This window comes from Thunnus albacares, chromosome 6 (genome assembly GCF_914725855.1).
Source record: "Thunnus albacares chromosome 6, fThuAlb1.1, whole genome shotgun sequence".
In the NCBI taxonomy this organism is placed as follows: domain Eukaryota; kingdom Metazoa; phylum Chordata; class Actinopteri; order Scombriformes; family Scombridae; genus Thunnus; species Thunnus albacares.
The window spans coordinates 24570917-24598580 of record NC_058111.1 but is presented as its reverse complement, the minus strand read 5'-3'; the positions used below and the strand labels follow the sequence as shown (position 1 = coordinate 24598580).

Below are 27664 nucleotides of genomic sequence, written 5' to 3'. Positions count from 1 at the left end.
TAACTCTGTGTGGGTGTGCAGCAGCAAAACGTTTCATAACGTCGAATAAAGGTAAAAAAATGTTTAAGCAAAGAGAAAACAGAGAGCTGAGCTGCTGTGTGTGTGTAAGTATTTGTGCATGCATGTCAGAATGCTTCGTTAATTCTAGTTTTTCACTTTCTATTCTTGAGCATAGCGTTGAAACGCACAGATGTTTTGTTTCTGTTTGCTACTGTTATGTCTTCTTCGGTGTGCAGTTTAATCATGTAGCTTCAGGACTCTTTAACATCACCAACATCATCAGCAGTGAGTGTCAATCAATTCATCATAGACCGTGTCAGTATTTGCCCCACTGAAAATCTCATAGGGCCAATTCCTAAAATTAAGTTTGAGAAGGGTGTTAATTAAGGAAGAGTACACACATGACATTAAAGTAAAGGAGTATGTTAATAGTCTGGAATATCAGTTACACTTAAAGCCCCTTGTTTTGCATTTATAAACTGTATATAAACATTGAATAAATAGTTTATAACACACTAATGTAGTTATAAGCAGATATAAGAACATCGGAAGTGTTTATTAATGTATACAACTATACAACTGTTATACCTTCTCCTATGAAGACATATTTTATATTATTACAACTGTGTTTTAGTATATTGTCATCCACTATCTGTTTATACACCAGCAATATTTGCTTACAAATACATTATTGTGTCATATAAACTCTTTATTAACTATTTATATACTGCTTATAAATGCTAAGTAGGAGGATTTAAGTAAAATGTTACCAGAATATCTGTATTTTAGGGATATTGGAGGATGACCTCAAATTACTGATATTTGTTTACCTACCGTACATAAACAAAGTGGAAAATAATCTGTATTTTTTAACTGAAATAATTACATTTCCATTTTAACAGCTGCAACATCCCTCCCTCCCTCCCTCCTATTAATAGTCTTTGTTTTCTGTCCGTCTCCTCTGACTTACTAACTGCCCTCTTCAAGGTCTGCTCGTCCTGCTGCCTGTCACACAGAGGAGCTATCTGAAAGACCAGCTTAGCTTCATGTTGAGAGCCATGACCGAAGTCTCAAATTAGACTGGACTGCATCGAGCCCTGGGTCGGGCAGTGAAAGTGACTCACTAGTATGCATGACAAACAACTGCCTCTGTTCGTTGTGGATGGTTTCTCTCTCTCTCTCTCCCTCCCTCTCTCAGTGTCTGTGAGAGAGGTTAAAGCTCTTCCTCCCCCTTCTCTCTCTGTTTCTCTCTCTCTCTCTCTCTCTCTCTCTCTCTCTCTCTCTCTCTCATATACACACACACTGATGATATTCAAATGTCTGCAGGCAGGGTGAAAGGCAGAGAGTCAGAGTGGGTATGCAGGGGAGTGGGAGCGCCGTCTCGTGGCGATTAGTCAGGGCACTTCCATAGCTGGATTTATGGCACGCAGCTGTTGAGTGGCTGACAGACGTGTGAGGAGCTCAGGCACTGCTGCTTCTCAAGCTGCTCGTACCAGCTCGAGCTCTGCTTACTGTTGCGTAGGGAAGAGGACTGCTGTGCCTCCACACACAACGGTGAGTACTCTTCCTTTTTCTTCCACTGTTTGACATACTCTGTCATTTTGTCTCTTTCATTAACAAAAAGTCTCTTTCTGATTAAGAGTTTTGCAAAGCAACCTTTGACCCACTGTACCCTTTTTTTTTCAGTTTTTCCTTCTTTCTGACTCGCGTGTCTCATGTTTTGCTGATGTTCTGCTGTGATTACTTTGCAGTCCTTCCAGACGTAGTTTGGGATTAGGAAAAACAACAGCTGACAGCAGTTTTACCATACATGGCCGGAAAATTTTAAATATAAAAATAACTTTGTCAAAAAGTGCCTCGCTAATATTTTTCTCTGTGTTAAGGTCAATGCCCCAACGTTTTTAGTTGTCCATTAGTTATACCAAAGCAGTGTGTGTCTATGTGTGTGTCCCGTGGTGCTTTTTTAAATTTAGTTCACAATGCCGTGTCCTATTTTTAGAAGTACAGGCATCACAGCAGAGTGGAGACATGAAGCCGGCTGCTCACCAGACAGACAGGACAGAAACTTCAGCTCTGTGCTCAGCTTTCGATCGCTCCTCGCTCCACACCAGTGTTCCTCTGTGAGCGTCCTTCAGCTAGTCCCTTTCTAAAACTTCTGGCATTCGGTCAGGTCAAGCTTTGACTCAGAGGAAAGCCTGGATTCTCAATTACAGCCGGACCCTGTGGATTTTAGGCAAGCAGTTAGCCTGTCCAGCCCGGCCCCCGCTCTCATCCAGAGGTCAGAGACTGAGACAGAGCCAGGCAGGCAGAATCACTTGTTTAAGGTTAATTGAGAGAGTGCCCTTGGATAAATAGCACTGCTATCAGTGGTGTGTCCGATACTCAACATCTCAAGGGGGAAGTACTTTGTTAGAGGCCTGCAAAATCTTTGAAACTTACATTTAATTGTCCCTCATGTGGCTTTAAAGTTTCAGATTGAGAATCGGATTCAAACTTTTGTCATTAACCACCTGATGAAAACAATTTTCTCTTAAAGATCAGACTGTATTTTCCTTAAAAGTCCCATAAATTGAGCATTCCTTGCACTTGAGTGGCAAGGCTGCTCAGGGAGTGTTTATTTGGGTTGCTATGCAAGGATCTGTCTGTGGCTGAAGGGCTGGTAACACTGAAACTGGAGCTGGAAGACGCCTTTAAAGATTCAGCCTCAAAGCTGCTTCCCCCTCATACTGCTGCCAAAGTACGGAAGCCTCTTAATGCCTTCATTTAAAGTAATTAGACTGGGTTAGATCAAATTCATTAACATCATAATGAACAGATCCAGAGCTTGTTCATTTGCCAAAAGTGCAGAGTTGGGCTCATCAACATGTTAACATGCAAATAAACTGTGGATGTTAATAGATATAGCGTGGGGTTACTGGAATCGGTTAATTTAACAGCCAATGAATACTCCTAATTCTTTTTTTTTTTCTCTCAGTGGAGAACTCCCTTGAGAAAACACCCAAAACTAAAAGCCAGCTGAATCCATGCTGTAGCACACACCCTCAGCTGTACTGAGATTCAATTTGTCATTATGACTCATTCTCACAAGTACGATTAATAAATATAAATGAGGTGAGATATGGGCAAAAAAATGAGCATTTCACATAACTTGCTACTTATCACCCTCCACTCTCCTCTCCCCTGTAGAAACAGCACAAACTCTCTTTTTTTTCTCCTTTATCAGGCATCGTTCATTTGTCTGGTTGTGAAATAAGGGCTATTCATCACAGCTGGGCTTGCAGGCCATGTGACAGGTCCTGTGGAGAGGCAGATTTGGTCACAGAAATGCTCTCAGCCTTTTATGCCAACACGTCTCCTCCCCCCGTGTTTACTGCAAACAGCAAGAAACGAGCTATGGTGACTATAGGCCTTTATCATCTTTCCTCTGAACCATCTCCTGGACCTCACAGAGCTGAGACCCCAGCAGCAAGCACATTATGCTTTTATCCAGCGTCCCTTGCTGTGCGGGCGGAACGATATTTACCATCATTATTTAGAGAAACACAACTTATTTGAGTTTCTTTATATGGTAACTGTATGCAGAGTCTGTCAGCCTTCTTTGCTAGTCACATGGGAGTAACAGTGGGCTGATGTGCCCGGCTGAACATCTGTTAATGTCACAGAAGAATTACTTTTTGGTTTGAAAAGTGACTCCTTAAACATGATGGAAAACACCTTAACTGTAGCAGTAAGATGCAACATCTGTCCCATATGTAAATCAGTCTATGCTATTGAAGTCTGTCAGCTTCAGAAAACACTGATGAAATATCATAGGTGCATCTTTGATTAGAGAGCTTTTGCCATAAAGTTGAGATGAGCTGATGAAGATTTGGAGCAGATTTTTACTGGGAGAAAGCTGCAGTCTGTTTTTGTGTGTTCGCCAGTTTTGGGTGTTTCATTGAGTCATAACGATCTACAACTGACAGCATTTTCCTCCAGCCTTGTCCTCAGTGGGAGTAGCTTTCTCTGCAGCCTGTGCCTGGTTATTAATGCAGATTCGCTGCTGTCACTGTGTGTCAGATGGTCCAAAAATGTGCTGACTGGAGGGCTCGCTCTGAGGTTCTGCAGTCCTGTAGTTGGAGCTCTGTCTGCCTTCACGTGAACTGAATACAGAAAACTACTGTTGGTGTTTGAATTTGTACTACTCGCTGTGGTTTGAAATATGCTGACATTCATCTCCTCAGTTCTTGTTATTGATAGCCTGCTGCTGTGTAGCCAGAAAGTACTGCTGCTGCTCTGTAATAAGTGGCTTTTTCCTTTGCCTTTTTAAAGAACTGCTGGAAATTCAGTCAAGTTTTCCATTGGCGCACTGAGCCAGATATCCACTGGGTCTGTACGTCCGTACGTCTGAACTCATGAATGACATACTGTGCAGTGTTTGAACAAGGCACTGTATGGAGCTGCAATTAAGCAGCGTGTATGCAGTTAAGCTTATAGTTTCGAACATTCTGTGTTAAAGCTGTCTACACCCATAGTGAAGGTCTGTGGCTTTCTTTCTGTTGAGAAACACATCCTAAATCAGTCCAATATTACAGCATTGTATTGATACCTGCATTCATGGTTAAAAAAAAAAAAAAAAAGAAAAAAAAAGTACATATTATGATTATGAGCTTGTTTGTAGATGGCTACTGAAATCTCCGATATGGTTCCTCTGTAATGAGCTGGAAAGGAAAAAAATATAAAAGAAAAGAATCACACTTTCACACTAATTATATACAATATAATTAGGCTAATTAGGCTATAAATAGGCTAAATTAGAGGAAGAGTTGATGTCCTCTTGAACTGGCAACTATTGTGTGCAGGATGTTAATTATCAACAAGCAACAACATGTTAATAATTGTATCCAGTCAACATTTTATTAAAGATCTCACCACATATGTTTTATGACGTATAAAAATACTCTGCTTTGAATAATTATTTGTGTTTGATATGGTTTTTCCTAAAAAAACAAACAAACAAAAAAAGAAATTCTTCTCCCTTATTGAAAAATCCACAATCTGTGAAAATGCTGGACACAAAATGTCTCCGACTTCACGGTCAAGTCCATTCTCAGTACATGAGCACTGGAGGCTCAGGTTTCACACTTGCGAAAGCTGCATACTGGACCATGATTGGCTCCAAACTACTTGTGATGTCATAAATCATGCTCGGACATGCACGTCTTAAACTGAGATATAAGGTCAGCACAGAGAAACTTGATGAACTTGAAAACAGCCTTCGGACACATACATCACACGCACTCAAAAACAAATTTTTGAGTGAAGGGAGGGGGGCTTTAATGCAATAAATCACTATGACAACAGATCTTAGCCAGTTGACCAATATTACAATGGTATATAAACAAAGTTACTCTTCATGGCCTGTTTTCTCTGATCCCTGACAAACTCCCACTGACTCTGTGGCATGCAGTGTGTGCAATCTCACTGAGCAGAACAGAAGAGTAGTGTTTTCTTTTTCTTTTAACATCTGTTTCTATTGCCTGTGTGCCTGTTTTCATGTGTTGTGCCCAGCTAGCAGATGGTGCGAGAGCAATATGTCACCACCACCCAGGGCAGCAGCGCGCCCAGGCCGGTGCCTGACTACGTCTACAAGATTGGCATCTATGGCTGGAGGAAGCGCTGCCTCTACCTGTTTGTCCTGTTGCTCATCGTCATCCTGGTGGTCAACTTCGCCCTCACCATCTGGATCTTCAGGGTGATGTGGTTCAACACGGTATGCATGACTCACTTGGCAGTTTGTGTTTTCAGCTGGGAGAGTTTTCCCACTTTCTTTCTTCCTTACCTGCCTTGATATCTAATGTTATACTATTATTTTTAAGTTTGGATTGTGTATCCATCACACTATCATTAGTAGTAGTAGTGTAGTGTCTGTAATCAATCATTAACTGATACTTGGCTGTCTAAGCAGGATTGTTTATGTTGTTTTTTTCATGGAGTCTTGTCAGATTTCTGTCTCAAGTCCAGATGGCAGCTGTGGATTTATGCAGAAGCAGAACAAGAGATGCGACAAACACACACACACACTTGGATACACATGTACACACACTAATGTGGAGTGTTTGCACAGCTAAAGCAAATAGCTGATTTATTCTAATACCATCCAAAGCCAAACAGAAAACATTGCAACATGTGTCACACACTTGGAAATCTATGAAATGGTTGCCTAATGAAATAAAAATTCCTCATCTCCTCACTTGCAATATTTTGGACTCTTAACTTGCAGATAAAGCTGTTAAGTCGATTTAAGTTAACAATAATCAGTCTGAATTCACAACTATGTGACTGCAGGAAGGGATGGGACTCCTACAAGTCCACTCTGATGGGGTCAAGCTGGAGGAGGGCGAGTCGGAGTTCCTGTCTCCCGTCTACGCTGAGGAGATCCACTCCAGAGAAGTAAGATAATCAGGAACACACTTGTATTTCTCCCCTTTGCACATTCTTCCTCACTCTACTATCCCTCTACCTACTGCTCGCCTCCCTCTTCTGTTTTCTTCCCAGCTAATTCTCAAACGGCTGTTTGCGCAATTAAGCATTCCAACAACATGGCCATTATTTCATCTCACTGTTCACTGTGAACTTAAACTTCATTAAATGTGTGTAGACTATACATCCTGCTATCATCTAAATCTCATTCCTTGCAGATAGTTTTTATCCAGCTGGAGTGAGTGAGCTGCAAATCTCTGACTGTACTTTTTTTTGGGAGATGTGTCAGATCAAACTGGATTTGGCAGTCCAGCACAGCGCACTTGGTGGTGCAGTGAGCTCCCCATTAACTTCAGGGATATTTGTGGTGGAAAGTAGTTTATGGCCCGCCTGCTAGCAGCAGATGGGAACACTTTGCTGCAGTTGTTTACATGTTATGGCTTTTCTTGCTCATAGCAGCAATTTTTTAGCATTCTTTATACTTTATGGGCCTCATTAAAAAAGCAATGTATTCCTCATTTATGGACGGACACTTTCTCCAATGCATTCTATGGATTTCTAATGAGATTCAGGGATTTAGTGAGTTGCTGCCTGGCCTGCTACATGAATGTTTGTAGCTCAGATCATGTTTTATAAACAGGGCTTCATCAGCTCACTGCGAAGGAACAGAAGTGATTTATTGCTGAAGGCTGCCTCATTTAAACATTGTATAAAAGCTATGTTTGTGTTTCTGTCATTTCTGCTGATATAGTTACCTGGTGTTATATCTTGTGCTAGTATTTGTGTTAAAATCAGTACCATATTCTACAAACAACAAACAACAAACCCTTTATAAATGGTATATAAGTTGTAACTGATAACTTTATTACTTGTTAATTAATTTACTAATGCTACTGATGTTAATTATAATTTAATTATAAGAATTCTTATTATAATTTATACAGTAGGTCAATTACAAGCCATTAAGAACAACTTTTGGGTTGCCAGGTTGTGTATATCCGCCTTCATTTCTAAGGACATTTATAAATGTTAGTAAGTCATAAAGGATCCTATAATCCAAGTCTGCGGTTGTAAAGGTTAATATGTTTGTACATAAATATAATCCGTTATAGTTGTGGATTGGAGGAAATTTCATGATGAACTAAAAGGACAATAAAAAAATGAGGAAATACACACATAAATGACATTGAAAAGCCGCACACATATAACTAATGCATTTATTTCAACAAATGAAGATTAAAGTTTTGGCATCTTCATGAAGGCAGTTTGCCGAAACGTTGAAATAAATGCTAGAGTTATGAGTGTTCGGCTTTTTCAAATAATTAAATAAAATAGACGTTCAGCTACAACACAGCTACCACACAGAAACTTTTACAAAGGGCCATGAATGTGATAGGTTAAGTAAGCAGTGATGCTCTGCTGTCATATTAAGTTACTGTATCATTGATGCAGGTTGATCATGAAACCACGTTTGTTACTTTTTAATGTTTGCACAACCCGATGGATTGATTTGTTATCTGACAACTTTAGTAGCGCTAACATTGACGTTAATGTTAATTGCAAACTTCACGTTTGCTATCCTAACATTAACTCACAGTGTTTCCAGTGCGGGCCAGACGGGCACCAGGTCTTACCTTCAACATTGTGGATATAAGCTTCAGTTGCAAATTCATCTGCCCATTTATCAATTTGGTCAAAGGAAAGTGATGGTAAACAGGTCAAGTTTTTTGACCATCTCGCTCACACAGGCTTTACTTGACAGTGTCCAAGCTTCCCACCCTGAGTGTGACATCAGAGGAAAATGGCCACCGTGTGAATATGGTGCATAAGCGGTTGTCCGTTCTGTAGCCTTGGTTGCTAAGGTTGTTGCTAAAGTTTTTCAATGTATTAGTTTGTGTTTTCCACTCTCATGTTTTGAATTGGATTTCGGCTCGAAGATGTACGAATGTATTTGAGAAGTTGACATTTAGAGTAAAGAATGAGAAAAAAGAAGTGAAATCCTACCACCACAATATGTTTCATGGTTTGTTGAACTCATCAAGGAGGGGGACCTCATTAGGGGGGGGCCTTAAAGAGACATGAGCTAAAACGGCCTGTTTCAGACAGAGGCTGAACTGAGGGGCTGCATAAAGGGCCAGTATAAAATAAATAAGGAGTTTTTTGAACTGTGAATCCTGCAAAGACATTCCAGTAGAGCCCCAGAATAAAAATATAGACCTGGAAATGTGTATAATAGGCAACATAGAGCAACAGCACTAGCATGGCAAATAACCTCATAATTGATTGGTTTGATCAAGTTGAGTAAATGATCAAAATAATCACATACTGAAAGTAATTCCTATTGTTATCACTTTTCTCATGCAGATGTACAGTATATCTGGATAGTATCATGGCAATCTTTTTTTTTTACAGGACTCTTCACTTCTTGTGCACTCATCGCAAAACGTTTCCCTCAATGCCCGCAATGAAAATGGTGATGTCACAGGGAGGATATCTGTGGGTAAGAGTGCACACATGTCCACACAGAGACACATATAGCACTCACCCATAACAAAGTATCCAATTGATGTAAGAGGGCAATAGTAAAGTCATTCATGCACTTGTCCTGCAGCAATTTCTCATCCAACATTAACAGTGACAATTTCCATTTATAATCTCTCAGATTTCCATTTAAAATCCATTAAATGCAACATTCCTCTCTCTACCATTGCTTCTGGATCATTCTATATTACACAGAGGTCCCGGGGCCTGTGGAGGATCATATTTGTGCATCTTTTATGGCTTACCAACGGCTGCACTGGGGTATTTTGTCATAATTAAAAGGCCAGCAAATGACCCAGCTAATTGCCGTGTTCCACAGTACCGTTTTGTGTCCTTGATCATTAAGCCGTAAAAAGCATAGCCTGCATCCTTTTGGCCCTCAGTGAGTAAAACTGAAATGCTTGTTAGGGAAGATTACATGCCGGTTCACAGTTGTAGGTGCTGAGATGGGTTAAATATCTCGCTGACTGATCTACCTGCTTTAGATTAGCCTCTCATGGGGCTGTGAGCACTGATGTAGTAAAGGGTAAAATGGGATAACCTCAGATATGTTACCTTTCAGTTTGAACAGTAATGGCCTCTCCAAGAGGTAAATTCTCTGTTTGCCAGCTGGTTTTACACATTTTTAATATATGCATTTATATTCAGTGGGTGGGTTTTATTGCTTTTTTTGGCCGCTATATCACCATATCAGTAGATTTTCCTGAAGTTAAGCATGACTGTGGACACTGGAGACTTGAAAAGTATAACAGAAAGAGAAAGATTAGATTTTCATGACTGTTATATTTTCATGTAATATTGCCAAACCCCTTCAGGTATTGTTGTTGTTGTTGCAGGTCCAAAAGAGGCTCAGGGACACGCTCGGAATCTGCTCATTAACTCCCACAATGACAACATGCTGTTCACTGCAGATGGCGAACAGGCTGTGATTGGACCAGACAAACTACGCATCACAGGTAAACCAACGGCTGCCACCTGCTGCCGTCTTGGAAATATCGCACTCCTCTTGGCAAAAATGTTTTTTTTGCATTTAGAAAAAGATAATATTGACAGCAGATGTGAACTCAACGGGAGCAGTTTGGTTTGATGGCAGATATCTGTGCAACAATCCAACAACCAAGGACAAAGACAGACGCAGTCATTTTGATTATCATTCATGTCATACAGTTAGTGTGCACTGCTATCTCTAAGGTACACCTACCTATAATGAAATGTCATGGATGCATGTGAAATTTCTCTTGATTAATGCCATGTAGGTGGGACCCATCACAATAATAGAGGATTTTAATCAAATATTTTTTTCCTTTTTTAGTTTTGAGCCGACAAAAGAAATATCACATCACAATACAACACATCATATCACACAACATACAACCCTACAGTGCTGCAAACATACAAAACCGTCATATAACAACAAACTATCAGGCAGAACCATCCCCTGTTTCTGTCCTGCTTCCCCTCACTGTCTTTTGGTGTCCAGTATGTGTATTGATGGTGCTGTGGGTCACTGATCACACACTGTGATGGCTGATTAATGTTGAAGGGAGTGTCAGCTGATAGCTTCATTATGCCCAGGGTCATTTTGATCCACAGAGACCAGCAGCCGGCAGCAGCCAAGGAGCTGTTTTCTAAAAATCTTTCAAAACAAAGCCTCTGTGCCCACAAAGAGTTGAATTCCACCACAGCTGGATCCACATTCTGCAGCTATGTTTGTGGTTTTCAGATCGAGTTTTCTCTCCAGTGTCTCTCCTAATCTGTCTCCCTCTCAACTCGAGCGTTGCTTGATTTACTACAATCAAAATGTGCCGCAAGCCTTGCACAAAATGAAAACAATGAGATATTGTTGTATTAAATATGTTCAGTCCAGTCACCTCAGTTTACATGTGTGGACATGTGTGTGTCTCTTTTTATGTCAGGTCCCGAAGGAGCGCTGTTCCAGCATTCAGTTGAGGTTCCCCTGCTGAGGTCTGAACTTTTCAAAGACCTGAGGTGAGCATTTCAGCCATTTTATATGCATCATATTATTGGAAAACGCATCAATACTAAGTCCTACAAACCATGTGGAAGTATAGGGGAAGATAGTCTTTTAGCAGAAAACATATCTGCATAATACCCACAGAAAAAAAGACAAAATTTTAAGGTTTTACAACACACTTCAACCTCTAATTTCACTTTCTTCAACATTACCCTTTCATGAATCTAAAGAGAATCTGATTTCTTGTTTAGTAAAAATAAAACAGCTGATAGATGACAGATAGATGGAAGCTGTAGTTTGTAATGTTGAGATGTTTTACTTCAGGTTGGAGTCGCCTACTCGTTCTCTCAGTTTGGACGCACCAAAAGGAGTTCATCTCAAAGCTTTGGCTGGCGACATTGAAGCTGCGTCCAATATGGATATCATCCTGCAGTCTACTGTAGGACTGGTAAGACAAACATTGTTAACTTTCTGAAGTGTGCTACATGCCGAATTCAGGTCTGTTTTAGTACTGTGTTTTTCAGCAATGTGCAGCGAGAGCCTTACTGCGGTGTAGTTTGACAGAAGCTCTATTTGTTTTTGTCCAAAATAGCCCACAGATCACCCTCACTGAGCTCATTAGACCACACAGTTCCACTTCATATTGTAGGAAATGAATGTGTATGTGTTGACTTGAGTTTATAAAGGTACTGCACTGCCAGTGAGTAGTGATCTATTTAGACTTCTGGTAGATTTGATCAAGTGAACTACAGTGAGTTCATTGCCTTTTCGTTACAAAACCTTTGTTTGGGCTCTGTGGGTCTGTTGTGGTGTAGTGGTTTGCAGTTTCCATGTCACTGTTTAAAGTGAGGTTTGGTGATTGATTCAGCCTGGAAAACAGAAAGCTTTTGTTGTTTTGCAGGCATTATTTTGACCTTTTTGAACTCATTCACAGTGAAGCAGCACATTTATATGACAACATATGTAGTTGCAGGGTATACCACACACTCATCTCTCTTTTCTTGCTGTAGGGGAGAAACTTGAGTGTTAATTTGTACTGAACTTGTCATGGTTAATAGTGAAAATTATTTGAATGCTCACATTGTCTATTTAGGAATGTGGGCTTTTCAACACTCATAATTTTTATTTATCATATTCTATTTTTTGCACTGGTTAGACACTCACTGGACCTCCCTCTATAGCTTCCACCACATGATGTATGATGTATGTACTCGGTTTCAGTGGAAAGAATGAAGCAGAGGGGTATTTGTTGATTCAATGCAACTCTGTTGTTCTCCTTTAATCGTCCTTGCTCTCCATGCTGTCTGCTGTACAGCTGGTGCTGGATGCTGAGACCGTGAGCATGCCGAGCCTGCCCCTGAGCAAAGGAGGGGTTTCTGGAAATGCTGAGGGTCTCTATGAGGTCTGTGTCTGTCCCAGCGGCAAGCTCTTCCTGTCCAAGGCTGGGGTCACCTCCACTTGCAGCGAGAACCAGGAGTGCTAGATAGACTCTGACAAGGTAATCGATTTTCCATCTCTCAGAAGAGGCATCTTCTGGGAGGCAACAAGCACAACAGTTTATATCTGGCCTGAGTTTTTTTTAAATCTTTATACCACAGTGGATCTACGATGATCTCAGTGCAAGATCCCACTGGAACGTCAAGGCTGGTAAAAATACAAATGCCTGCTGGTGTACATGTTGGAGATGTCATGAAATGCATCCTTTCAGTTGCATTTATGACCTTCTAACCATTCAGCTGAAACAAATTGGCACTCTGTACCAAATTCACTCCTGCATCAGAGCTTTTAAAGAATTTTTTACACACACAGTATCATGGCTGGGCAATGAGGAGCTGGTTAACAGCTTACATCCTATGCAATATTATCTTGTGGTGCAATAAATAAAATTGACACATATCGAGGGCTTGGACTGATCAAAAAAATGTCAGAATGTAATTGAAAATATTTTTGGGGTTTACATATGCCCTTCTGGCTCCAAGCCCTCGGTACGTAGTGTCTTTGTTTTGGTGTTTAGCATGTTTTATTTGATTGGGGAAAAATTAGAGAAATGCTGGTATATATTTTGTCACTGTCATAGTCAATTCAGAGATGGCTTTTATCTCTCTTTTTTTTAACTAAAATTCAGAGCAGCAGACTAGTTTCTTGTTTTGTTTCAACTGGTTTATAGGGTTGGGATTAAAATACCATGACTTTTATGGCAGCATAAAGTGTCACTAGTGTGGTATCACATGTGAGTTCTTTTTCTGTTTTTATTATTATGTATGTTTGGCCTGTGCTATTTTTAAGCCCCGCATAAGCATGTAATTATGCATTAGCTACAAGACAGACAGCTTTTCTTGCAACTAAGTTTGTCTGTGTTTGTTCAGTGACCTCATTTACAGCCAAGGGTCTACATCTAACAAGACATTACCTTTGACAACAACGAGCAAGCAAAAACAGAACAGGTCTAATAAACAAACGTACTGCAGTTGTGGGTAGTTTCTGATTCTGAGTGGAAAAATAATGATTGGTTATTTTATTCAGTTTCGTCTTTTGGTTCAAATATGCCTTTTTTTTTTTCTTTTTTACACAATGTGCATGACAGGTGCATGACAACATTTGCCTCTATTGTAAAATTACGGTTCTCAGTCCACCATGTCAAAAAGGGCAGTATTTTGTAATGATAGTTAAATTGAGTTTAGCATCAATTTATATTGCATTTCTGCAGGACTGTTTTTTTTTTTTTTTTAACATAATTTACATCTCATGGCCTTGAGTTATCACTGTCACTGTTGATAAGTAGTTAATTTGCAGTTGTCACCTATGTTCTGGCATATTTTGATAAAGTGTTTAATGTGTATTTATTAATTTTGTATGTTTAATAAACTTTGTGCTATTCTTCTATCATGTGTGTCAAAGTTTTCATTTTCTGATATTTGTTTCTCTGGTCTCTTGTTTTTTAATTTAAATCATAAAGACAAAAGGGTACCAAAGTCCTGGCAGTCTCTAAATTTATTACATAATATATATTCCACTGCTTCTTGTTTTCTGCTGTGCACATGAGCTGTATAGTGAAGGATTCATCACTTCCTTAACACATTTGTTGGCTCTCTGATGCTCTCTAGTGGAAAAGCTCTGCAGTACCATCAAGACACACAAAACAGACAGTGTGACAATCAGCAAAGATGGAGGAAATTACACCAGCAAGCCACAAGAGCACTTTCTGATCCTGTGGAGTGGGTCAAACTTTGTTGCAGCATAGATCTGTGGCATTTGTGCACATCCATACATGACGATACTTATCAAATATCAGCTAGCCTGGTCATAACCTTAGCAGTACCTGCTCACATGATATGCAAGATCTGGCTCAGAATTTAACATTTCCCAAGTCCAATGTTTGACTGCAATGAAAAGATGCCATGTCAGAAAATCAGATTGTGGGCATGTGTATTTAAAAACAGCATAATGCCACAAATGTATCTCTAAAATACTGTAAAATACTAAAGCCAGAGATTAGTTAGTCCTGCATTTATAGACAAATAATTAAAATATTATGTTGTTTAAAAATAAATGAGCCTAGAAACAAAAACAGACAACATTTATTTAAGGTGAATTTATTAGGCCTTTCTATGGCACAGTGTACATCATCATGTATGATACACAAGGTTCTCCAAGGTTTATTCAAGGGGAATCTCTTGGCTGAGTCACCTCAAGCTTGAGGTGTAATAAGACAACAGATACCAAGAAGCACATTTTAAATTATGTTTCAAAATGACATTTACATGATGTGGTCTGTGTATGTATAGTCCTTCAAATCAAAGGTAAAACAAATCTGGTAAAATGGTAAAAACATACAAGCACCACAGTTTGGTGCCGTTTTATGTTCCTTAAACCAGACAAAGTTCAAATCACAAAAACTGTATGAACATGGTTTCATGCTGGCAGAAGTTTACATGCTAAGGGTTGTGCCCAAATGATAGCATATATATGGCTCTTCATTCTATCAAACTGTCCTACTGATTATTCCCAAACATGCCATCACTGCAGAAAGAAACTTTTGGATGACTTGTTTAAGCAAAAGCTGAGCTACAGTCCTTACTCTGTCCTAGTTATCAAACCAGGAGACTCACTCTCCTTAGGGCCCCAGAGCACACTAGGTTCATATGAACAGGAAATGATGCATAATAGTCACCAAATATTACTGTATAGAGCACAACATTTAACGTAGCTATAACAAAACATATCCCCAATAAAAAAAAAACCACTTGTGTTTAAAGTAACATTAAGTTTTTCAATTCACAGTTGGATTCTCCCGAGATGCTGGGGTGACACGAGCTCTCTACAAGTGCAAGTGCGTGTACATGAGAAGTCTCAAAAAAGTGCTTTGTCCATAAACAAGTGAACGCCTATGTTACATAAAATTTACAACTTTTACAGAAATGATATGAAATCAACCGAGAAATACAAAAAAAGACTATTTAAAAACATGATTGTAATTTCCTTGACTTGCTTAGATCTTGCAATTAGGACACATTGCATGACAGTAATTGCAGTATTTGACATTTAGAGATTTCTTCATTTATAAGGGCATCCTTTGAGTACACTCACTCAACTGGTTTTCTGTAGCAAGAAAATATATGTATTTATATATTTTTTTATAAAATATAAAGTAAAAAAAGCAGCATATTTTTAAATCTAACTCAATGTGGGGGACTTTGGTAAACAAAACGTATTGCTGAGGCATCTGTATGTACAGCATATGCAGATTTTCTTTTTTCACATATTACAGCAAATCTATATTGAGACAGCCTAATAGGTTATGGGAGCCATACATTTATTTTCTGTGCATGGGCCACAGCACCACCATAGGTAGAAACTGCATATGTACCATAAGCTGCCAGCTGGATACTTCAGTTTTATTCAAAATGATGTACATGATTTGTATTGCACACAGCCACAGGTGTCCTCTGTGCCACAGAGGATCAATGCATACTATAGTTTCATTGTCATCTTGAACAACAGTAATTATATTTTTTGCTGCACAAAGCTTTCAAGCTTTATAATAATCCGTGCGGTACATTCCATCACTCTCATTGCTACCTCAGATGTGTATCTGTCATTGGGGATTTGTGGAAATGGCAGGAGATCAGGATAACGAGTTCTCAGACTGTCCACACCATATCCTTCCAGGATCTGAACATCATTGGCAAGTCCTGTTAAGTGAGAGTTGTACTCCTCCACTTTTTGCGCCAGGGCTGTCGGTTTCACATCTTTATCAGACTTTCCTCTGACTGCATAGTCAGCAGCTATCAGTGCAAGCTTTGTGGCCAGGTAGCATTTGAAACAAACCCACTCATTTGCGTTTTTATGAAGATCATTCCGAGCAGCGGAGTAGTTAGCTCTGGCTTGCCTCAGCCACCTGCGAGCTTCCACAGGATTTCCAACTGTCTTGAAAGTTGGGGGCACAAAGAAACGGTGTGAGTGTGATGAACCTGCATAGCTTGTATAATGTTCCCTGAACTGTTGCCTCTCTGACTTGTGACTTGTTGCTTCTTGGTTCCACGATGAATAAAACCTTTGAAATGAGAACTTCTCTGATTGGAAACGAGTTGATGATGTGGAGAAGGATCTCCTGGAAGCTCTGTCTGTATTTTGCTGATCAGCCAAAGTCTGTTTTTCCATCCTGTTTATCTCATTCTGTAAGTGCTTGAAGACTTCTGTGGCAATATCCAGATTCTCTGCATTTTTGTCTGGATGCCACTTGAGATACAATCGGCGGATTATCTTTTTTCTCTCTGCGTCAGAAAGCTTCCAAGCTTGTTCAACTACTAAGGTCACTTCTTTCAAAATGTCCGGCAAAGCATGAAGTTTGATCTTTTTTGGAGACTGCTTTTGTGGGGGTGGTCTGTGGTTTTCCTTCCCAGCAAAAAGAGGAGGGATCATTCGTAGACCAGGGGTGCGACTGTCTGGGCTTGTAGGAGTCGATGGGGCATTGGTGTCCCGTACATGGGCACTTTCATCTTGCCTTGAGAATTTGTACAAGTCAAGAGAACTGACTATTTTGTACTCACTGTAACCAATGTCAATCTGGAAGCATTTTCCAAGGAAAATTGTGTTTTCCTCCTCTTCTCTTTCTACTTCTTGAACAATGATGGCGTATGTATAGGTGGGCTGATAGGACCCATACACATCTCCACCTTCAGAGTCTACAAGGTAACCAACATATTCTCCTGGATAAAATACATTCATTGGATCCATGAGGAGAGTGTGATGTATCTCAGCTGGTATGGGGGTTCCAGGGAGGGGTAGCTCAAGTTTTGAAGGCTCTGTTGAATCATATTTTACACCAAGGTTGTCCAGCTTCTCTGTGATTCTGTAGATGTCATTGCAGCCCAACATGGCAATTAGATAGGATGTGTCAGAAATCAAATTGTCTGTAGCAGATTTCAATGTCATAGCCAGTGCTAAGAGAAAATTAATGTCTTTGCTGTCTGAGTGCTGGATGTAGAGGTGAATCACAGCTGTCCCATACCTCTTGAGGAAGGCAAGTGTTTCACTGCAGCTGTGTGGGATGGGACTACATCCTTTCACTCTTAATGTCGTCTGGAGTTTCTCAAAACAAGATACTTTCAATCCTTCACAAAGTGCTTTGCAGAGACGTATGGCTTTTTCCTCATTCACAAGGTATGCATTTTCATTCTCATGTTTCATTATTCTGATCAGTCCTGTGATGAACTGCTCAGATGACAGCAATAGCTGGAGGCGACCTTGAAGTGAACACAGAGCTCCGAACTGGCACATTTTTGGTGAGTCTTCATCGAGTTGCTCTTCAAGAATGCTACTCAACAGTCTTGGCCTTAATTTCTGTGGAAGCAGCATAATCAGCTTTGTATGGAAAGCATGATCTTTGCCCAGATAGCACTGGCTCATGTCTACAAGCATCTGAACCCCAACATTACCCTGAATTCTGCTCTTGTAGTGTGGGGCATCATCGAACACCAAACTATTGGATTTTGCTAATCTACCATCATGGCTTGGCAGATAAAATATCAAATCTCTTATACTCTCAAGATCTTTGCGGATTTCTACTGGATCATTATGAAGAGACTTGAACAATCCTGAAACAGCCCTTTTCACAGTTCTCATTTCATTTGGGTCAAGCTGCTTGCCCTCTGAACTTCTGTAAATTCGCCACAGCACTTCAACATATTGTTTAGTTGACACAACATCCTCTGTGCCAAGAAGTTTAAAAAGTTGATGAAAGGTACCAAGTTCTAGAGGTAATTTGTACAAGTAGGGTTTGAAGTCAGATTCATTGTCCAAATTAATCACGACCTCTTCAGGTTTCAGCAACTTCCACCCATCTTCAACCATGACAAAAGCCACCCCACGAAGCTGGTAGCGAAAATCTCTTTTATCTGCATTGAGGAACTCATAAGTGGACCTTAAGACTTTGTTCCTGGTTTTCACCATTTCATCATCTGGATTGGATATGTTGCAAATGTTCTTGCAGTTGCTTATGACTTTCTCCAACGGTGGGTCCAAGTTGACACCTAGCATGTTCAGCACTTGGTCAAGTTGTTCCTGTCCAGGGAGAGTGCTCTCCTCCTGGTCCTTAATGCATGATGGTGTAGCTTTTTCAGGTAGAATTGGACAAGATGTCCAGAGCAAGTGAATGATATCTGTTTGCTTGAATTTTGGATTAACCTGAGACCCACTGAAACGAATCAGAGGAAGTGTGCCGCTCATCTCTTGGTACTGTGAATGAAGCTTGATGAGTTCTTTGGGGGCTCTCTCAGGACACAGGAATGATATCATTGAGAGCTCTTTCAGAAAAGTACCCTGGAACAGGTCTGTCCTCTCTGTGAAAATATGGTTCAAGAGAACATCGACAATGGTTTGCACTTTTTCTTTGGTCCAGCTCTCCGTTTGGGATTTGATGCTGACCTCTTTTGCAAACTGAAGAACTTGCTGCTGTGACACTTCATGCTTGAGACCAATATTTCTCAGAAAGGTTATCCATGATGTGAGCAACAATGTCCCATTCTTGGGCTTTGACACTTGCTCAACTTTCTTGAAGAAGTCACTTGGTATGAATGACTTTGCAGGTAGCATAACTTCAAACACCTTCACTGTCTCATCATAGAAAAACTTGGTTGGCCTGAGTCTGTTTGAGTAGTCGTAGATGAATGTCAGTCCCTCTAATTTCTCATAAAGCTGATCCTTTACTTCGCATGATTCTTCCATTGACAAAAGTCTCTCCTTCAAATAGACAATGTGTTCAACTTTGGCATCGTAGGACAGATTTTCAAACTTTGGCAGGAGATGTTGAAGGTAGATTTCCAAGTCATCGATTGGCATGCAGCCGAGGAAGGTGTACAGTTCTTTCAGCTGTGGACTGTCAGCAAGAAAGGCAAAGGAGGCTGTGTGAGCCCATTTGTCTATGTCCGTACTGGGGATGCTTTTTGCAAGGACATAGGTTGATCCATAGTTTGCAATGCTGATGTATCTCCCACTAACAGATTTAAAGCATGGGAGGAGTTTTAGACTCTGTGCATCCTGCTGTGTGAGGTTAGCCAAGTTGCAATTGAAATACAACAGAAGAGCCTCAAAGTCCTTGTCAGTCAGGTTTGCTGCTTTGAATGCAGATGTCTGAATCATGTACTCCAAAGCTTTCAGAACACTTGATGGATTTTCAATGTTTGCTGTATGTTGTGCCAGAAAAGGCATGATGGGATTCTCTTTAACACAGATTTTGTTCACTGCAAGCTGAATGCACCCTGCTTTCATTAGGGTGTGAAAGACTTTGTCATTTTGGCCATGTGGAAATATGGCTATGTTCATCAAACTCAGAGGTAAAAGCACATCATGCTCAGGGACAACCAGCTTTTCTCTTGCCATGAATTTGATTCCAGGTAACAACGCCCAGTCTTTCAGGATGTCAAGCACTGTGTCAAAACTGGGTTTGATATCAATCTGGTCCTCCTTAACAGCGATATTCTCACTGATGAAGTTCCACACACTCTTTAGCCAGGATTCACTTGCAAAAGTGTCTCTCCACTTTACAGGGATCCTTGTTCGATACTCTCTTGGAAGAACGGACCCCAGTAGGTCACCAAAGCTGCTGATGTCAAAGATCTTTGCAGCCCCCGTCTTCAACAGGATGTTGCTGTACCTGATGTAAAATGTATTCATGAACATTTCCTTCCTCTGTGAGATCAGCTCATGATGTGTTGTCAGGAACTTTGGTCTCTTGGAATCAAACACCTGAACCATATTGTCCATTGTTATCAACAGAGGCAAACCCTCAATTTTGTTTTCATCCACCTCAATATCTTTGAAGCAGTAGTCAACCAGAAGCTTCAAGTTATGAATAAGCTTGTAGTTTGACTGTTGGAGACGGCAGGGAAGTTTTCCAACATGGCAAGAGGTGTCTGGTGATGAGAAAGTGTGAAGAAAGTTGCGGACGTCCTCTGGTGTGACATAACTTACTGGTATCCCTGAATCTTCCAAACAGAAGTAGAGATTTGCAGTCTCATCGCAACTGTGAACCAGGTTCAAACCAATATCCAGAAGCAAGGTTTTCAGCCTGTAAACATTTTCAGCCACAGACTTCCTTGAGGTGATGTTGTACTCTGTGTTTTTCAAGTGCTGAAGCTCATCTTGTAGCAGATTGTCAAAAAGAGCTCTGCCTTTGTTTGCAGCGGATGTATTCACCCATGAAATGTAAATGACAGAGTGCATGTCAGAGTTGTCAATATGTGGTGCTCTGACTACAGGCAGCAGGCGCTTCAGGTCAGCATGGATACTGTTGTACACAGCTTTAACCAGGCAGTACCAATCTGGTTGTATATCAAGTCTGTTGACAGGGAAGAAGAACAGAAATTTTCTTAAAGTATCTTTAACAACATGAAGCGGTGTTCCTTGTAGTACAGTCATGGTGGGATCAGGACCTGGGAAGCATCGACGCTTAAGCTGAATCAGCAGTTCCACACAGGCAGGCGCTATCAGCGATGTCATCAAATTGTTATTCCAGTCACTCCTTACCCCCACTCCGTTGTCATCTCTCCACAGGTTTCTTCTAGCAGAGTCTAGGGCAAAATGCCCATTGACATGAAATGGCAGGCCAGTCTCCAGTGAAAGGGGCAGAAAGCAGAAGGCTCTGTGGGGTTTTTTGTAGTTATGGCTTACACATGCAGCTACCCCTCCACGTGGAAATAGAGTTATGTCTTCATTTTTGTGAGCTGAGATCACACTTTTTGAGACATTTTCAATGTTAGGGAAGCCAGATCGGTTGCAGATCATCCATGTAGTTAAATTGCCATCAGTGTCCTGTATGTCCATTGTGTAGGTTATCTGTTGGACTGGGATAGCAGGGATCTGCTTCTTTTTGGTCACACTATCAATGACTGAGGCATGAAACTGTTTGCGCTTTAACCGATCACCATCAGTTATTTTAGCAGTTACAGAATAGAGAACTTTCAGTTCTCCTGTTGCACTATCAATTTCACAGATTGATATTTTCTCCATGTGGTTGAGGAACATCAGAAGCTCTACGCCATCAGTTTTTAGCTTATCCAGAAGGTTTTGCACCATTCTGTCAGATGCAGGGACAGGACTGATCTCTGATGTCTTTGCCATCTCTGTGGAGCGGATGGGGAATCTGAACATTGTGCTACGTTCTAACTTAAAATGAACCCCCAAGTAAAGATTAAGAACATCTGAAAACTGAGATCTGAAGTCTGAGTCCAAATCTCTAAACATCCTTCCAGGACTCACAGATGTTGCCCCAGGTGCATACTGTGCATGTGGATCAAATATGCACAGAATGTCATTGTTTGAAATGAAGGAGGGGCAGTCAGTGATGTGATAGACAGAGTTGAATCCTATGCCGTACTGACCAGTTTTGCCTGGATTTGCCTCTTTTGTTCCTCTTCCGAGGTTCTGTATACCTCTGATATCATCCTCTGTGAAAGGCTGATTGTTAAATACACAGAGTGCAGGGCCTTGCATTGGAATCCATTTATCATCAAATATTCTGTCTGCGGGGTGTGTTCTCGGATCAAAAACAAAGTAAATTTCAGTGGCTTTGGCATCATCTGCATTTTGAAGCAGCTCTTTCAGCATCTCTTTTTCTGATGGATAAGCATTCAGAATGCTTTTAATTCTACTTGTGAGTTTTTCTTTCTGCCCAAACTCACTTCCAAGTTGAGTGAAGCAGATATTTGAGGCATACCTCTCCAAGGCTTTGTGACGTTTTGGGACTGCTCCTAGTTTCACAGCAACCTCTCTTGGAATATCCCCATGACAGTATTTTACAGAACTGTCTCTGACTTTGATCCAAGGGCAGTCATTGTAGCATAGTGACTTTGATGGCTGCAATGTCAGATTGGAGTCAGGTAGAAGAATCCCACCATAATTTGCTTGGCAGTATTCTTGTTTTTTGTCTCGTATCAAGCTCCAAATTCCTTCACTGATAATTCTGCGGCACAGCTGGAAGTTCTCCTCAGTGAGAGCTCTTCGTCCGCATTCTTGCTTCACAAATTCAAGAACTGCTGAGAAATCCTCGACTTTGAAGCTTGGCTGTACCCCGACATTTTCAAAGAGCTCACGACAGCTGTTTCTGTATTTGTTAGGGAGCTGATAAAGGTGTGGAGCTGCATCAAAATTCAGGTGGAATGCAACTTTGGAGGGACTGACATATGTGTTCTCCACCAGAATGGAGTTGAACGCTTTCAGTTCCTCAGTTATTTGCCCCTTTGCATTTTCATCCTGTAGCATCTCCTCATGTAGATACTTGTAACAGGCATTTGTTATGTTTTCTTGATACAGTGTGACACCATCGAATGACTGAGATAGTTTCTTTAGTTGGCTGATGACCAGTTCAACTGAGGGTTTCCTTATTAGACCAAGACAGTCTTTCACAGCCAATGACATCGCACCACAACCTTTGAAAGACGGGGAGTTCTCGTTCAGGATTGGCTTCATCAGACAGACTGTGTCCTGATGTTCAGTTGTAAAGAGCTCTCTGGCAGAGAACATTGTTGTTGGGGAAAAGTTATTTCCATGCCACGGTAGTGAGAACCCTGCAGGTCTTGTTAGAAATGGAAGGAACTTGATGTCCTGTAGCTTTTCTAAGAGCTCAACAGCTCCTGGGTCTCTCATCTTCAGTTTCTCATCAATGAGACTGAGTAGTATACTGGTGCGAACACATGCAGCTGTGTGATCATTCTCATTAAGGTCAGGAACAGATTCAGCACGTTCAATCAGATCTTCCCAAGACAGATCATCCTTCACCATGCCTAACTGCACGAGCTTCACTAAGCACACAGGGTTTAGGTAGTCTTTAGAAGTTCCTTCAGGAAATCTTCCATCATCAGTGTTGTAGAGTTTGGCAACTCTTCCCTCTGGGTGAATGAGTCTGGAAGGTAAAACCAGTTCCTTACTGGGACCAGAACATGGGATACAAGGAGTTACCCTGAGGATTGATGCAAAATCTTCCAGTTTCTCATTCAAGACATAATGCATCAAAGGATCTCGAAGCTCTTTGTCTATTTCCTGGATGTGAGGGAAAAAGACGTCTGAAAAGAACTGCTTCTCTGTGAGGGTGTTTTCCATCAACTTTCCTTTACATCCAGCATCGTCAAATCCCTCCTTTACCCAGTCAGGAAGCTCAACGGCACAGAGGTTTTGTGAGCCACTCTTCTTGAGGTATTTCAAGAAAATCTTGAAAGCAGCAGGACCAATGTCTGGCCTACAGAGTAAGGCATCGTCAAGAAATCTGACATATTTGATTGACACCCAGGTTTTGCCATCTGAAAAAAATTTTGCCTGCTCACTGTCACCTCCTTTGGCTATTTCTTGGTAGACCCCCTGGCTGATCAATGTGAAGTCGTCATGCACCTGACTCGGATCAGGCCATGCTGCGTAATAGCTGTAGTCAAGCAGCTCTCCACTTTCAGCCATTAAGTGTAGCATTGTGAGTGCTGCTAAATAGGACTGGACAATGACATGTCTCATGAACACAGAATTCCACTGTCCTTTGGTGTCGGTCTTCCAGATCTCTTTGCGGTTGGATGTCACAGCAAAGCAGCCATTAATATGGACTGGTAAGCCTGTTTTGATCCTGAGAGGTAAGTAACAAAAAACCTCTCCAATTGGGGTGGTACTTGTCTTTACTGTCCATTTCCTGTTCTCTTCCTCTGAGAGCAGAACAGCCACTCCTCCACAAGGCACAAGTCCAAGCCTTTTTCCACTATCATTGAGGGAAAATTTGAGTGCCTCAGTTACATCCATGCATGAGCAAATGAGCCAGTTGGTGACCTCAACTGCCTTTTGGGGCATTTCATCTGTTAGTCTTCTTGTCTGAATACCTTTAGCAGCCATCTCAAAGTACTGGTTGGGATCTTCCTCTGAACCTCTGAACAGTGGGGAGTGGAGATCAACAATGCGTTTGAAGACATTATGAAACTCTTCCACTACAACACGAATGATGCAGCCAGACTTGGGAACATCAGCAGGTACCCTGTTGGTACTTGCTACCTTCTTCATAACCTTGGCTGCAGATTTTAGGATACTTAGAGGTCCGTATGAGGCTTTGGATGACCAAACACTTTTGTTAATGGTGACAACATCTTGTGCTCCAGCTGGATTTGTTTCTTCATATTTCAGGTATTTCAAGACCATACTTCCAACATGCTGAGTGAACAGAATGAACCGATGGCCACATATGCTGAACTCATCAACAAGGGAGTAGATGTCCGTGGTGTTGTAGTACAAGGTACTGATTTCACTTACTGAGGCTTCCTGCTCTGTTCTGAATGGGAGCCTGAACAGTGTGCCATTATATTTGTATGGCGAGTCCTGAGCTAGAGGAAGCTGGCAATTGAACACATTAATGAAAGGTTTGAACTGGTTGGGGAATTTTCTCAACCGCTTCTGTTGTTTGCTCCAGTTAATTTTTATCCCTGGATTAGACGTGTCTCTGATGTGCTTGCTGATGTGATTGATGTTCGGATCAAACATGATCATGAATTCTCTGCTCATTATGATGGGGATGTCAGTAATGTGATAAACTGAGTTGAAGCCCAAACCAAACTTGCCAACTTTGTCTGCTTCACATCTCTTCACTGATCCACCTAACCTTGTGATGTTCAGGAAGTCTGTGTCTGTAAATACAGAGTTGTTGAAAGACCACAAGGAGGGCCCGTGGCACACGATCATGCCAGGGTCAAGGAGATTCTCTCGAATGTCAGTGTTTTTTCTCATGTCAATAAGAAAACTGCACTCTGTTGCACTTGCATCATCAGCATTTTGGAGAAGCTCTTTAAAAATGTCTGCTACAGATGGATATTCCTCCAGGATGTTCTTTATTCTCACTGTTAGAGGTTCACGTTGGCCTGACTGTTCAAAGCCAAGGTTCTCTGGGTTTATCAGCCTGGTGCTCAAACATGGCACTTTTAGCCACTCTGCAGTTTTCATGGGGATGTCATCATGGACTAATATGATAGGCTCTGATGCATCCTCAAGTAAATCATTCAAATCGTCTACTTTGATGTCACAGTAGGTACATTCATGAATGGGCTTCATTGCTAATTTGTTTGGATCTTTGTAACAAAGAATAGGCACATGCATGTCAGTGTCCACATGTATCTGATTGCTGTACAGCCATCTCAGGATGTTGATCAAAAGCAGAATATCATGTTTGCTTTCCTGCTTGGTTATGTCTCCTTGACATCTTTGTTGGATGGTGCTGATGACCTCAAACACGTGGCTCGAGACAACCTCTTCAACTGAACCACAAAACTTGAAAAGCTTGTGAAACTTTCTAATTGTCTTCGGCAAGGAGTACAGGTAAGGCTGCAAATCTAGATCGGGCAGGGGTTTTAAGACTGTATGGCCAGGTGATGAGAATGTCTTCCCTGTCCACACCCAATCAAAAGGCAGTGATTTCATTGCTTCTCTTGCATCCTCAAGATGAGCTTGCATGAAGCCGTAAATCTCAAACAGGATCTGCTGGAATTGATACCAGTCCTCTGTGGTAAATGCTTGAGATTTATGCCAGTCATTCACAGCTTTCAGGTGCTGTAATACTTGATCCACCTGTGGCTCCACGGTTAGTTTCAGTGCTTTCTTCATACCCGCAGATGTGTGCTCAACCAGTGCTACAGATGATCCCACAAGCACTGCGTGGGATATGTCACACATCTCAGACAGAGAGCAGATATTGAGAGTATCTCCAACCCAAGCGAGAGATTTAGGATAAGTTGGAGGTCTCTCTTTGCAGACAGGTACCCATTTCAGTTTTTGCAAAGATGCCTGAGCATCTGCTGATTTTACCAGCTTGGTTTGTCTGTTGAGTATTTGCAAGAGTTTTTTTGCCTTTTGAATTATAAAGTCCCACTCCACTTCCTTGCTGCTTTGTAACTCCTCGATCTTCTTTGCCACCTGGAGAACATCTTTCTCACTCAGCTGTACTTCATTTCTCAGCCCCAGTTGTCTGAGTGAATGAAGAATATCAGGGGATGATGTGAATGTACTTGTGGGAAATCTGGTTTTCTCCTCCATGTAGAACAAATTCTGTAGAATCTCCAGCTCGGGATCAAAGAGATCTGAGGCTGTGACTAGCTTTCCACAAGACAACTGAATAAATTTGAGAGTGGAAAGCCACCCAATCACAGATGAGTTTTCATTCTTTAGAAATGCCAGATGTTTAAGTGCCCAAAGCATGATTTGGGTTATTTCATCTGTTGTGTAGAACCCCCTCTCAATATCCTGAACAATCATCTTCAAACATTCTGTTGTCTTCACCTGTTCTACATTTAGCATCTTGATGAGGCGGATTGACTCCTCGTCACAGCAACTCACAAGGTTTACGGATAGTTTTACATCTGGTGGATACTTGGCTCTATGATGTAAAGCTCTGGCTCCTCTCAGTGATGTAAATGCTAAAGTACCTTCAGAGCAGGCCCCCACTTTCTCAAAGATAGAAAGCTCAAGCAAGGTATGCTTTTCCTTCTCTGTTATGTCAGATAGTCCAGCAAGGAAGTTTCTTAGTGTGATCTTCTCTTTGACTGAGAAAGATAAGACTTGGCTGGCTAAACGCTTTGTTGACAATCTATTCATAATTTGCAGCAGCATACCAGGAGAGGAGGAATGGATGTAATTCTTGAGCAGAGGGTGCTGCAAACATGGATCTAGCTTTCTTATCACCACTGCTCCAAGCTTTTCCATAATTCCAAGAAGGGTTTCAGAGAGTGGTGCCTCTTCCTCATCCACAAGAATGATGGGGGATGGGATTTTGAGACGCAGAAGCTGAACTTTGTCCATGCTTTCCTCAAGTGGCACAAGCGGGATCAAAGGCATGTCATCAAAGGTACTTAGGTCATCAGCAAAATGTATATAGAGATGCTTCCAAATCATCTTTAGCCAGGAAACTGTAGGATGCTTCAACTCTCTGTTTCCAGGCTCCCATTGCACAATGAACTCTCTAGTTGGCCAAGGTGTTGATAGGATCTCCTTGATGAGTCGAGCTGATCGTTCAGAGTTCAGCACTTGTAGTTGAGTGCAGGGTCGTCCTGTTCAAATTAGAGAGAAAAATTAATTAGAATCTCTTATTAATATGTGAATTTTGAAATATTATCTCAAATATAACTATCAATTATGACTATCAAAGTCAATAAAGTTAGATTTGTTGTTATTGCATGA

The 27664-nt window shown here is 41.0% G+C and overlaps 2 protein-coding genes across 4 annotated transcripts in view; one reads left to right on the top strand and one right to left on the bottom strand.

Annotated features, from left to right (window-relative positions):
* Positions 1 to 1347: 1347 nt before the first annotated feature.
* Positions 1348 to 13861, top strand: sgcg (sarcoglycan, gamma). The gene is made up of 8 exons (XM_044354710.1): positions 1348 to 1554; positions 5551 to 5752; positions 6328 to 6432; positions 8875 to 8962; positions 9840 to 9959; positions 10920 to 10992; positions 11303 to 11426; positions 12294 to 13861. Exons 2-8 carry the CDS (start codon positions 5558 to 5560, stop codon positions 12459 to 12461), a joined length of 873 nt encoding a protein of 290 aa, XP_044210645.1. The 5' UTR covers positions 1348 to 1554; positions 5551 to 5557; the 3' UTR covers positions 12462 to 13861.
* A 698-nt stretch (positions 13862 to 14559) lies between these two features.
* sacs (sacsin molecular chaperone) overlaps positions 14560 to 27664 on the bottom strand; it is a 29199-nt gene continuing 16094 nt past the window's right edge. For all 3 annotated transcript variants that reach the window (XM_044353315.1, XM_044353314.1, XM_044353316.1), the window contains one exon: positions 14560 to 27534. In XM_044353315.1, the coding sequence (XP_044209250.1) occupies positions 15983 to 27534 (11552 nt within the window). In that variant the 3' untranslated portion in view covers positions 14560 to 15982. The remainder of the gene's footprint in view (positions 27535 to 27664) is intronic.

Bases quoted from the DNA above. Each gene is read 5' to 3' on its own strand.
- sgcg (XM_044354710.1), top strand. From the start codon at position 5,558: ATGGTGCGAGAGCAATATGTCACCACCACCCAGGGCAGCAGCGCGCCC. The intron at 8,963-9,839 runs GTAAGAGTGCAC...TTGTTGTTGCAG, and splicing joins CACAGGGAGGATATCTGTGG to GTCCAAAAGAGGCTCAGGGA. The intron at 9,960-10,919 runs GTAAACCAACGG...TTTTTATGTCAG, and splicing joins AGACAAACTACGCATCACAG to GTCCCGAAGGAGCGCTGTTC.